The following is a 14,049-nucleotide window of genomic DNA, read 5'->3' as shown; positions in this document are numbered from 1 at the left end:
TGTATGTTAGCGGCAAAGCGGCGAGGCTCAGTGGAAGTAATTTAACGTGACAACCCGTCTACTAATGAAGTGACTGAACAAGCAGCTATATCGACTGACAATGCTCCTTATTCAAGAGGAAGGAGGGGGAGCATAACAGAAGAGGTTGAAACTCAATGTAATCTCCCGAGACCAGTGTTCTTTGCCATTTCTCTCATTGTCTCCCTGGCACAGTGAGATGATGAATCCAACTAGATGACCTGAAACGCCTGGTCCTCCATCATTACTCTCTGTTGCAATGGCACAAACTCTCCCTCACCAGGGAGATGGACACACACACACATTAATATTTACTGGACATACTGTACACACACACCGTCCCCCTGTATTTACCTTCTTGCAGGCGGTGACGGGGGCACACACACACACACACATTTACCGGACATACACACCTACACACACCGTCCCCCTGTATTTACCTTCTTGCAGGCGGTGACGGAGGATCCCAGGGTGCTGTCTGTGTTGACTCCTTCGGCGTCTCCCGACTCAGAGCTCTCGAACATGGCTGACGACTGGAAGTTACTGCAGGAGGAGAACAAAGTGTGTCTGTGTCAGGACCAACTGAACACAGCCCAATGCTCCAGGGCTCTGTATGGGCTTTAGAGAACCTATTAGCCTATGGGTGAACACCCTGGCCTGGCGACATGCTCCCTGACATGCCCACTGCCGTAAAGCACCAGCCATTATAGAGTTGCAGGAGAGTAACACAGCAACTCTGAACTTCTACCAAAAACAAAGGCAAACTCAGCCATAACATTTGTCTTGAGGTGCTTCACACAATCTATGGTGATCGTGGGTATGTTTACAACCAATATAGAATGGATTAAATAAATTGAATGGATTAAATAGATTGTTTATCTGTGATAAATAGTTTATCTGTGAATAATTATCTGTAATCTTAAAGTTAACTTGGAGAAAAAAAGCGCCAGATTTATCATCAGAAGTTTGTATTAATTAGGATAAAACTGGCACATAAAAAAGAAGGGAGGGACATGAAGACCAGAGAGCCAGCTGGCTCTGTGATCATTACTTTCATGGTAAATTAAAAGTATTTAATTTTGGCACTTGTTTAAATTAGGGATTAACCTACTTATGTGTGTCTACATTGTATCTCCCCCAAGGTAAGTAAGACCCTTCCTTTGAGGGGAAGTTTGCTGTGCAACCCACGGACCAAAAGTGTTGTACTCAATCTGTATAACTGAACCTCTATGAAATAGTGTCACATTTTTATTATACCAAATTGTAATTTTGTTATAACACAGCTATACCAAGGTCACATACACTGTTGAGTGCCAGCACAGTTAGTTCAGTGGTGACCAACAAAAACACTGGATGGCCATTTTCACACATGGCATCATGTACAGTACCAGTCAAAAGTTTTGACAACCTACTCATTCAAGGGTTTTCTTTATTTTGACTTTTTTCTACATTGTAGAATAATAGTGAAGACATCAAAACTATGAAATAACACATGGAATCATGTAGTAACCAAAAAAGTGTTAAACAATTCCAAATATATTTTAGATTTTAGATTTTTCAAAGTAGGCACCCTTTGCCTTGATGATAGCTTTGCACACTCTTGACATTCTCTCAACCAGCTTCATGAGGAATGCTTTTCTGACAGTCTTGAAGGAGTTCCCACATATGCTGAGCACTTGTTGGCTGCTTTTCCTTCATTATGCGGTCCAACTCATTCCAAACCATCTCAATTGAGTTGAGGTCAAGTGATTGTGGAGGCTAGGTCAACTGATGCAGTACTCCATCACTCTCCTTGGTCAAATAGCCCTTACACAGCCTGGAGGTGTGTTTTTGGTCATTGTCCTGTTGAAAAACAAATGATAGTCCCACTAAGCGCAAACCAGATGGGATGGCGTATCGCTACAGAATGCTTTGGTACCCATGCTGGTTAAGTGGGCCTTGAATTCTAAATAAATCACTGACAGTGTCACCAGCAAAGCACCCCCACACCATCACACCACCTGCTCCATGCTTCACGGTGGGAACCACACATGCAGAGATCATCCGTTCACCTACTCTGCATCTCACAAAGACGCGACGGTTGGTAGCAAAAATCTCAAATTTGGACCGATTTCCACTGGTCTAATGTTCATTGCTCATGTTTCTTGGCCCAAGCAAGTCTCTTCTTATTATTGGTGTCCTTTAGTAATGGTTAATGGTTTCTTTGCAGCAATTCGACCACGAAGGCCTGATTTACAGTCTCCTCTGAACATTTTGATGTTGAGATGTGTCTGTTACTTGAACACTGTGAAGCATTTATTTGGGCTGCAATCTGAGGTGCAGTTAACTCTAATGAACTTATCCTCTGCAGCAGAGGTAACTCTGGGTCTTCCTTTCCTATGGCGGTCCTCATGAGGGCCAGTTTCATTATAGCGCTTAATGGTTTTTGCAAGTTCTTGACATTTTCCAAATTGACTGACCATCATGTCTTAAAGTAAGGATGGACTGTTGTTTCTCTTTGCTTATTTAAGCTGTTCTTGATATAATATGAACTTGGTCTTTTACCAAATAGGGCTATATTCTGTATACCACTCCTACCTTGTCACAACACAACTAATTGGCTCAAACGCATTAAGGAAAGAAATTCCACAAATGAACTTTTAACAAGGCACACCTGTTAATTGAAACGCATCCTCATGAAGCTGGTTGAGAGAATGCCAAGAGTGTGCAAATCTGTCATCAAGGCAAAGGGTGGCTACTTTGAAGAATCTCAAATCTAAAATATATATTTGGATTTTCTTAACACTTTTTTGGTTACTACATGATTCCATATGTGTTATTTCATAGTTTTGATACCTTCACTATTATTCTACAATGTAGAAAATAATAAAAAATAAAGAAAAACCTTTGAATGAGTAGGTGTGTCCAAACTTTTGACTGGTACTATATGAAATCACTCCCAGGACCAAGTGCATTTGTCCTCTACATCACAGTAATGTATTTACAATGGTCAATGCAAGAGCTCAGCACACAATCCCAAGATACTCTGTCATTCACCAGGTGCAAATCTGGAACTGATCCCAAAGGTAACGTGCTCTTCTGGACATGCAGCTTAGCCTTGTGCCACAATCACAAACAACACCCTGCTGTAACTCATTTCACATATGTGACCCATAAATTGTATGGCTATTATATGCCACACACAAAGAAAACAGAAATGAATCCCCACAAAATAGAGACAATTGAAGTCAGAATATGCTAAATCTTTAGTTTCACTCACATCCGCGGCTCCGTAGGCTAACTGATTCCAGAGAATGACCTTTCCATATGAAGATGGTTAGCTTGACGGTTGGAAAATCAGTATGCACATTTTGCGCGCTGCTGAGCGCTCGGGTCTCATCCGATCCATGTTGAAGCCGACACACATTTCATCTTCTGATACAAGCGGTACTCTATAACGTCTCATCATTATGATAGGCTCATTGCCTATGATGAGCCCGGTCACGGCGGCGGAGGCAAGGTGGGCGATACAGTAATATCGACACTTAATCATGAAGAGATAAGCAGATTAGCAGGTTCAGCTCGTGGCAAACTGCAAATGCCCGATGTGATGTACCAAATGTTAGATTTCATATAGGCTATATCTGAATCGCTGTTAAAACTCGTCTTTTCTGGTGCTCCTACATTTTATGTTGTGCTCCTAACTTTTTAAAGTTGGGAGCACCAGTGCTACCAGTTATTTTTTTTAAATGTTAAGAACCCTGATTCTGAATGACGTCTTACAGGGCTCCTGTAAAAGTAATTAACAATTAGGGTAGGTGTTGATTCTGGGGAACACATATAACAGGCACTAATTTACAATATAGCCTATAATACGTTTTTAGCTTGGCTTTTATAATGTAGGCCTACAATATAAAAGCCAAGCTAATGACTTAGGCTATATTGTAAATTAGCGCCCGTATGTATTATGGCTTAAGCCGACAGACAGACAGACAGACAGAGAACAAGAAGAACACAGAGAAGGGGGGTTGAGTTGGCTGCATGCTCAGTGATGTGGGCTGGTGTGGATAAAATGCCAAGGCATTTCTTGACACAGTCTGCCCCTGGCAAACCGATAAAATGAATGCATGAAGTATTAGGCTAATGCATTGATTGACATTTGTTTGTCTTTAGGCTACTCTGTATTGCGCACTGAAGTGAACCGAGATGGTTAGGCTGTGTCTCCAAATGCATGGCACCTCACACGCAAAGTGGGCATTTTTGGTTAGCTGCACGACACAATGTTTACACAATTTTTTCATCATTCAAATAACCATAACACATTTTAAGAGTAGTATAGGCTATTAAAATCAACTGTTACGCAAACTACGTAGGCAGATGAAATGCATAATCTTTGGCAAAATGTAATTCCATGTATTTGGTTAGATTACTGTCAATCTTATGTTTTCCTGTTTCAGTTATTCATTTTTCCTAAGGTCCTCTGAGTCTACCGCTCAAGAGCTTGAGCACAGCACTTGTTTAGGCTACTGCTCTGTGCAAGCTGTGCTGATACAGGCTACTGTACTAAAAATACTGGATTTGCACAAAACATTGTTGGCGTATTTTGGTTACATTATTGCAGTATTGCAATTTACACATAAGCAACCAATTGCATTGCAACGAAAGAAAATAAAACATGTAAGATAGGCTAACATTTATTTGCAGTCAATACGGGACCATTCAATTGAAGGGTAATCTGCAATTTGATAAAACTCTCACAACAGTCGCCGTAACCTATTAATTAACACGCTCCGTTAACATACCTCGGCGTCTTCAGAAGGCACTTAGCACCGGCCATCCCGTCCAAGATAAGCTACCGGAGCCGGAGTTTGTATGTCCTAGGTAGGAGAGGAGCGTAGCAATGCGGCGCGTCGCTGTCCGGAGGACACTCTCCTGTCCAAATGCACATCCCCGACGGAGGAGAGGATAAATTCCAGTGCTACCGTGACGTTACCGTGACTTCGGGCGAGTGTCTGTACTACGGTCGTTAACAGCGTGCAGCCAGGAGCAAAATGACAGTCCGCTTGAAGAGGAGCGGGAGCATTTCCCAGCATATATATCAAAACACACACGCGCGCAAAGACACGCAAGCACACACTCTACATATTCCCCTTAAAAGGAAACGAGCTGCTGTAGATAAAATAAGCATTCTCTACATTTTCATAATTGGCACAAAATATATCCACTTTATCTTATTAAGCTATTAGTTGGAGGCTGAACTATGTTTTGCTCATTATTTGTATTTGTATTTATTATGGATCCACATTAGCTGCTGCCAATATTCCTGGGGTCCAGCGAAATTAAGGCAGTTTATACAATTTTAAAAACATTTTTCACCATCCCCTAACAATATTAGATTGCTTTACAGTTCTAATATTATTTCACATGAAACAGTGTTAAGACAAGGTCACACTCAAAAGAGGTGTCTAACCTCAAGGGTATTTTTCTTTAAAAAAAAGTTGAACAAAGGACAGTCTCATTAACCCACTGGTGTCAGTATAGTTGTCGGCTCCTGAACCACAACAGGCAGAACAAGGTCAGACAGACCAATGGGTCACACAGGGTATTGATCAGTTTTGTCGACCAGGATATGCCCTATACCACAACAAGTCCTGACCTAGACCTGACACCAATAGCTCTGATGGAAAAGCAGCTTCAGAAGGCCTAGAATATCAGAATAGCCTATCCATGTTAGACAATATATCATTGCTTGATGTCACTCAATGTAGATAGAAGATGAAGCTAAGGCTGCCTTCCAGAGCTGAGACCTTGCTGATACCTGACAGATCTTACAACGCCTGGATAGGTATTTTAAGTATCAGCTAACTGCATCATATGTTATAGCCATTTGTCAGTCGATGACGTGACACGCAACCATTGGTTGTTGCGTCACCTCGCCTTAGCTGTGTAACGCGGCCTAAGGATTGTACGTGGACACGTGGCAACTTGATTTTCTTACATAGATGAATCCTAATAACAAGCGAACCTTCCCTCCTGTCTTTCCCTGATGTTCTCATATCATTCACTTTATAAAGACGATAATGGCGCCTGCGGAGCTAGGGTGTCTATTTGTCAGGGTGACTGCAATTTTACCCCTGTTTAGATGTCTAAAAAAAGCCTCCCCCGTTTTTTTCCCATCACACAGACCCATTACCTTGATATAATGATCAGTAGAGGAATTCTGAGAAAACGACATCTTCAGGATTCTTCATGAATACCAATTGGTACTTCAGTCACCCCAACAGCGCAGGCAGGGCAGCCATAGTGATATGAAATATTGCTCTCTTTACCCGATGGCCACTGCAATATGGCCCCCCTCTCCTCCCTGCATTAGGAGATCTAACCGAACTTTCAGGGTAATAGGACCATTAGTCTGCAGAGGGAGGGGTGTATGTGTGTGCATGTATATATGTGTGTGTGTGTGTGTGTTGATTATGATGTAGAGAGCAGGGCCCAGGATCCTGACAGGCTGCAGCTTGTTTTACTGTGTATGTGTTAGAGTAGTGGGGGTACTGTAAATGTGTCACATACTGCACATAAAAATAGACTTGTAAGTTGTGACATATAAGTTATATTGCCAAATATTGTACTGTGAATGGATGTTCAATGTAGGCTGCCACAGGTAAATCCAGAAAGATTAATTGTGAGTCCCTAAATTCATCACTGTCCCAGCTGTATGTTGAACTTCCATAGTCCTCAGGCTGCATAGAGGACAAGCAGTGTGAAGTGGCTCACCTTGCTGTTCCCCTCTGGGTAAGTCATACTGGTCATCTCTCTCTCTCTCTCTCTCTCTCTGCTCCTCTCTCTTCTCTCCTCTCTCTCTCTTCGCTCTCTCTCTCGTTCTCTCTCTCTCTCCTCGCTTCTTCTCCTCTTCCTCTTTTCTCTCTCTCGTCTCTCTCTCTCTCTTATCTCCTCTCTCCTCTCCCTCTCCGTCCCTTCTCCTCTCCAACTCTCTTCTCTTCCCCTCTTGCTGCCGACTTCTCCTTCTCCTCTCCCCCTTCCTCCTTTCTCTCCCCTTCGCATCATCGTATCTCTTCCTCTTCTCCCTTCTCCTCTTCTTCCTTTCCTCTCACCCCTCTTCTTCCCCCTCATCCTGTCTCTCTGTCCTTCCGCTACCCCCTCTCTCTCCTCTCGTCTCTCTCTTCTCTCTCTCTCTCTCTCTCTCTCTCTCTCTCTCTCCTCTCTCTCTCTCTCTCTCTCTCTCTCTCTCTCTCTCTCTCTCTCTCTCTTTCTCTCTCTCTCTCTCTCTCTTCTCTCTCTCTCTCTCTCTCTCTCTCTCTCTCTCTCTCTCTCTCTCTCTCTCTCTCTCTCTCTCTCTCTCTCTCTCTCTCTCTCTCTCTCTTTCCCCCCTCTCTCTTCTCTTTCGTCTCTCTCTCTCTCTCTCCTCTCTCTCCTCTCTCTCCTCTCTCTCCTCTCTCCCAAAGACAAGTGGTCCAACTGCAGTAGACAGAGAAGTTATTGTAAACTACAAGTTCATGTAGCCCTCAGTCTCCCTTCTCTTTCACCTGCAGAGGACTGGACTAGTGCTACACACTCTGCTACACAAGCACCATTGTGACCAAACATACACACACACACACAGGCGCGCAAACACACACACTCACAGTGCACTGCGACACCGCTTCCACCATGCCGAATAATTCCTTGTGATTCAAGGCAATACATTCTCCATCATTCCCTATGACTACTACCTCTCTATCAAATCACATTTTATTGGTCACATAGACATGGTTAGTAGATGTTAATGCGAGTGTAGCGAAATGCTTGTGCTTCTGGTTCCGACAGTGCACTAATATCTTACAAGTAATTTAACAATTCCACAACAACTAGCTAATACACACAAATCTAAAGGGATGGAATATGAATATGTACATATAAATATATTGATGAGCGATGACCGAGCGGCATAGGCAAAATGCAATAGATGGTTTAAAATACAGTATATACATATGAATGAGTAATGTAAGATATGTAAACATTATTAAAGTGGCATTATTTAAAGTGACTAGTGATCCATTTATTAAAGTGGCTAATGATTTGAGTCTGTATGTAGGCAGCAGCCTCTCTGTGTTAGTGATGGCTGTTTAACAGTCTGATGGCCTTGAGATAGAAGCTGTTTTTCAGTCTCTCGGTCCCAGCTTTGATGCACCTGTACTGACCTCGCCTTCTGGATGGTAGCGGGGTGAACAGGCAGTGGCTCGGGTGGTTGTTGCCCTTGATGATCTTTTTGGCCTTCCTGTGACATCGGCTGCTGTAGGCGTCTTCAGCCTCCTGAGGTTGAAGAGGCGCTGTTGCGCCTTCTTCACCACACTCTGTGTGGGTGGACCATTTCAGTTTGTCCGTGATGTGTACGCTGAGGAACTTAAAACTTTCCACCTTCTCCACTACTGTCCAGTCGATGTGGATAGGGGGGTGCTCCCTCTGCTGTTTCCTGAAGTCCACAATCATCTCCTTTGTTTTGTTGACGTTAAGTGAGAGGTTGTTTTCCTGACACCACACTCAGAGTGCCCTCACCTCCTCCCTGTAGGCTGTCTCGTCGTTGTTGGTAATCAAGCCTACTACTGTTGTGTCGTCTGCAAACTTGATGATTGAGTTGGAGGCGTGCATGGCCATGCAGTCATGGGTGAACAGGGAGTACAGGAGGGGGCTGAGCACACACCCTTGTGGGGCCCCAGTGTTGAGGATCAGCAAAGTGGAGATGTTGTTTCCTACCTTCACCACCTAAGGGTGGCCCGTCAGAAAGTCCAGGACCTGAATGCTGAGCTGTAATTGATGAACAGCATTCTTACATAGGTATTTCTCTTGTCTAGATGGGATAGGGCAGTGTGCAGTGTGATGGTGATTGCATCGTCTGTGGACCTGTTGGGGCGGTATGCAAATTGAAGTGGGTCTAGGGTTGCAGGTAAGATGGAGGTGATATGATCCTTAACTAGCCTCTCAAAGCACTTCATGATGACAGAAGTGAGTGCTATGGGGCGATAGTCATTTAGTTCAGTTATCTTTGGCTTCTTGGGTACAGGAACAATGGTGGCCATCTTGAAGCATTTGGGGACAGCAGACTGGGATAGGGAGCGATTGACTATGTCCGTAAACACACCAGCCAGCTGGTCTGGACATGCTCTTGAGAGGGTTAACACGTTTAAATGTCTTTCTCCCGTCGGCCACGGAGAAGGAGAGGGGGGTCCACAGTCCTTGGTAGCGGGCCATGTCAGTGGCACTGTATTATCCTCAAAGCGGGCAAATAAGGTGTTTAGTTTCTCTGGGAGCAAGACATCGGTGTCCGTGACGTGGCTGGTTTTCTTTTTGTAGTCCGTAATTGCCTGTAGACCCTGCCACATACGTCTGTCACAATCCCTACTGCTCTCTCCAGTCATGTTTCCCTCCAAACAAACACCTCTCTCAAACACCTTTCTCTCAGTCAGACAGGTGTTAGTATTCATGACACAGGCATTTCCTGTTGGTAAGTATAGCCGTTTGTATTCAAACACTGCTACTTCTTGTTGTTCACAGGCTTTGTGTCCTCTCTGCCATTAGCCGGGGATGTCTGTCAGTCAGACCAGACATGTTGTCCTCTTCACAGACAGACAGAGTGGCAGAGTGGTCAGATCATTAGACTGCATTTGCTAGCAGTTAGCGCTGTCGCTCGCATTCAAATCAGTCAGTGAGTGTTGTGAGTGACAGCTCTGTGTGTGTGTGTTTATGTGTGTGTTAGACCATGAGTGACAGCGGTCACCTGCAGGCTGACAGTCATACAGACAGACAGTCAGACAGTCATACAGACAGACAGACAAACAGACAGACAGACAGACAGACAGACAGACAGACAGACAGACAGACAGACAGACAGACAGACAGGGTGTGTGTGAACACTGGGGTGTTCACCTAGGCCTTTTAGAATTACCCAGGCCACAAGTATGCCCACTGGCCACTCATACAGTACATACCCAACACAACTGACACTTCTACCCTCTTAGTAAAAAGGGTTCCAAAAGGGTCCTTCTGCTGTCCTTATGAGAACCCTTTTTGGTTCGAGGGAGAACTCTTTTGGGTTTCATGTAGAACCCTCTGTGGAAAGGGTTCTACATGGAACTTAAAATTACATATGGGGACTGCTGAATAACCCTTTTTCTAAGGGTGTACTGATGGTCTGGCTCAGAGTAGACAGGACACCATGTATTTTCTCTCTCTCTCTTCTCTTTCTCTCGCTCCATGTTTCCCCCTCTCTCTTTCTCTCCATATTTCCCCTCTGTTTACCGGTATCCTTCTCCCTCTTTCTCCCTTTCTCTCTCCATCCCCATCCCTTCCTCCCTCTGTTTGTTTCTCTGTGTCTCCTAATCCCACAGCCATTTAGAGGGAACAATTCCATCAGGTCTTTTCTTTTAAAAAAAGATTGAAGGAACAGCAAAGATTAAAGCAACCACTCAAATCATCTCATCACCATCATCAACACAGAACCACATCAGAGTGAGCCAGTAGGAGCAAAGCATGGAAATCAGAAGAAACCAGCCAGAGAGTGCTCTCACTGTCAAAGCCCTGTCACAGATGAGCTATTTTAAAGCTTGCCTGGTTACAAAACAGGAACGCACGATTGGAGTAGCGGTTGGAAAAAATATGTGTACATGCAAAAAGGAGAGAGAGAGAGGCAGAGCGAGAGAAAGAGGCAGACAGACAAAGATATATCGAGAGAGAGTGAAACAGAGAGAGATAAAGGCATAGAGAGAGAGTGAAACAGAGAGAGATAAAGGCATAGAGAGAGAGAAACAGAGAGAGATAAAGGCATAGAGAGAGAGTGAAACAGAGAGATAAAGGCATAGAGAGAGAGTGAAACAGAGAGAGATAAAGGCATAGAGAGAGAGTGAAACAGAGAGAGATAAAGGCAGAGAGAGAGAGAGTGAAACAGAGAGAGATAAAGGCATAGAGAGAGAGTGAAACAGAGAGAGATAAAGGCAGAGAGAGAGTGAAACAGAGAGAGATAAAGGCAGAGAGAGAGTGAAACAGAGAGAGATAAAGGCAGAGAGAGATAAAGGCATAGAGAGAGAGTGAAACAGAGAGAGATAAAGGCAGAGAGAGAAAAACAGAGAAAGAGAGACTGCAGTGCTTTCAGAATGAGTCTGAGTGGTTGTGACACAGACAGAAATATTTATGGAACATTAGGAATAGTGAGGGTTTGACCCTTCACCCCTGGGACGAGAGGACACACACCACATGCTACAGTAAAGGAGAGGTTACGTCACCCACAGCTAAGAAAAATATTTTACTGGGTGGTGAGTGACTTCTCATGGCATTGGAATTTACAGTAATGCTGTACATTTAAAGATCCAATTGTCACGATCGTCTATGGGTGAGAGAGAGGACCAAGGCGCGGCGTGTGCAAAATACATCTTCTTTTATTTAGAAGACAGGAAAAACCACACGAAACAAACACTAGACACAAACTAACAAAATAACAAACTAACAAACTGACGACCGTGAAGCTATAACGACCAATAGTGCTGACACAAACACTACACATAGACAATTACCCACAAACACCTAAAGCCTATGGCTGCCTTAAATATGGCTCCCAATCAGAGACAACAATAACCAGCTGTCTCTGATTGAGAACCAAATCAGGCAACCATAGACTTTTCTAAACACCTACACTGAACCCAACCCCATACATACTACAAAACCCCCCTAAACAATACACACACCCTAAACTAGACAAAACACACAAACATCCCTCATGTCACACCCTGACCTAACTAAACGAATTAAGAAAATATATATAACAAAGGCCAGGGTGTGACACCAATGCAGTGATTTTATCTCAATATTAAATCATTTCTGGATAACAATTGTGAAGTTGTGAAAATGATGATAATGCCCTTTTAGAGTAACAGCTGTTTGAATAGACCACAGTAAATTTCAGCTTGTTTTGGTGGGACGGAGTTTTGGCCTGCCTGGTGACATCACCAGACGGTCAATTAGTTAATAGACCAATAAGAAAGAGAGTTCTAAACCCCTCTGCCAACAATAGCTATTTTTTAGTTTCCCCCTCCCCACTCAGACCACACCCAAACAGTCCTAGCTAAATTCTTGTTTGACAAATTGCTCTTTGCTAAGAAGCTATTTTTGTTTATAAAAAAAAAAGATTGTTACTGTGATTGTTTTCAATTAAAATGGTCAAAAAGACACAGGATTATCACGTTTTTGACTGCACTGGGCCTTTATATGATATTTAGCTTTCATCAGTTAGGAAAGATGGAATACCAGAATATGTAGATGGCTACACATGGTTTGATTTGGTTATTGTTTTGTAGGCAGATAATGGTTGTTTGTGAAAAAATAATGTAATTTAAGGATGGGAAACAACAATAAATAAAGAATTGCACAAGTGCGCGTGTGTGTGTGTGTGCGTGCATCTTCCTGCATATTTGTGTGTATGTTTACACATGTATGTGTGTGTGTCCGCATTAGTGCCTGTGCGCGTACCTGTGTGTATGTGTGTGGCCTTGCTTGTTAGAAGAGGATTTGTGACTGCTTGGACTAACAGGAGTGTATTAAATTGACTTTTATTTCCATCACATCTCTCCAGTTGATGTGATCTGGCTTTTATCCCCTCATCAAAGGACAAGAAGAAGACTTTATTAATAAGAGTTTTACAATGGAGTGTCGTGTGTGTGTGTGTGTGTGTGTGTGTGTGTGTGTGTGTGTGTGTGTGTGTGTGTGTGTGTGTGTGTGTGTGTGTGTTGTGTGTGTGTGTGTGTGTGTGTGTGTGTGGTGTGTGTGTGTACGCACCCTGGATGGAAGATTACACTGATAGGCAAGACCGTTATGGATATTACTGACATTCCAATGACTGCCACCTTTCTCTGAGAAATATGCAAATAAGGGAGAGAAAAACTATTCTACGCAGAGTTCAATGATGCATGAAATCGGAGCTTCCCCGAAAGATGGACTTTAGCATATTATTGCCATTCTATCGATTTCACACCTATCAAACACACACGCACGTGCACACGGCGGCAGGGAACAGTGCATTTCAGCATGACATAAATGGCACATAGGGGCTCATTGAGAGTAGGGGTGTTAACCCCGGTGTCCTGGCTAAATTCCCAATCTGGCCCTCAACCATCACGGTCACCTAATAATCCCCAGTTTACAATTGGCTCATTCATCCCCCTCCTCTCCCCTGTAACTATTCCCCAGGTCGTTGCTGCAAATGAGAACGTGTTCTCAGTCAACTTACCTGGTAAAATAACGGTAAAATAAAAAATAAAAAAATWAATTAAAAAAATTGACGTAGCCGCAATTATGGCTGATGACATCATTAACCAGTCTAATCACGCTACCTCTCTGCAGTTATACCTGCTCATTCACATGATTGGTCCTCTGCATCTAGTCACCTGTTTACGTAGACTAATGAGCAGAGGATGTGATTAACAGAGATGATAATTATTATTATTAGAATCATATGGAGAGGTTAACGAGGGTCTGGGTGAGGGGTCTCTGCTGACATTGTTGCCACTATTGTACATAGAGGTTAACACAGTGGGAGGGTCAACTTGATTTCACAAGCTCAGGTCAATATTTGACATTCATCCAATGGCCTGTCTGGGGAGGCAGTGGGACAGGACATTGGAAGGTGGGGAGTGTTGGTGGTGGGTATAGGTGGCAGGGGGTGATACTGTAAATGGTGGAGTTACATTAGGAGCTGTGGAGTGTTGGTGGGTAAATAGTAGTACAGTGAATGAGATGTACAGTGTGTGCAGTACAGTGGCAGTCAGAGGGGTGGTTGGAGTCTTGGCAGTGGGTATAGGGGATGGTTTAGGGGATACAACTTCCGGCGCCGAAAAGAGATGGCCGCCTCGCTTCGCGTTCCTTGGAAAATATGCAGTATTTTGTTTTTTTATGTGTTATTTCTTACATCGGTACCCCAGGTAATCTTAGGTTTCATTACATACAGTCGGGAGGAACTACTGAATATACGATTAACGTCAACTCATCATCGTTCCTACCAGGAATATGACT

At 43.5% G+C, this 14,049-nt stretch overlaps 1 protein-coding gene across 6 annotated transcripts in view; it reads right to left on the bottom strand.

Annotated features, from left to right (window-relative positions):
• LOC111949455 (A-kinase anchor protein SPHKAP) overlaps nt 1-14,049 on the bottom strand; it is a 59,799-nt gene that overhangs the window by 30,580 nt on the left and 15,170 nt on the right. For 4 of the 6 annotated variants that reach the window (XM_023966655.2, XM_023966657.2, XM_023966660.2 and 1 more), the window contains exon 2: nt 459-561. In XM_023966655.2, the coding sequence (XP_023822423.1) occupies nt 459-561 (103 nt within the window). Of the gene's footprint in view, nt 1-458; nt 562-4,799; nt 5,066-14,049 lie in introns of those variants that run through there. The other 2 variants (XM_023966656.1, XM_070434065.1) reach the window with 1 other exon arrangement.

The sequence above is a fragment of the Salvelinus sp. IW2-2015 genome, linkage group LG22, assembly GCF_002910315.2.
Source record: "Salvelinus sp. IW2-2015 linkage group LG22, ASM291031v2, whole genome shotgun sequence".
NCBI classification, from domain to species: Eukaryota; Metazoa; Chordata; class Actinopteri; order Salmoniformes; family Salmonidae; genus Salvelinus; species Salvelinus sp. IW2-2015.
This window is presented reverse-complemented; position numbering and strand designations above follow the sequence as displayed.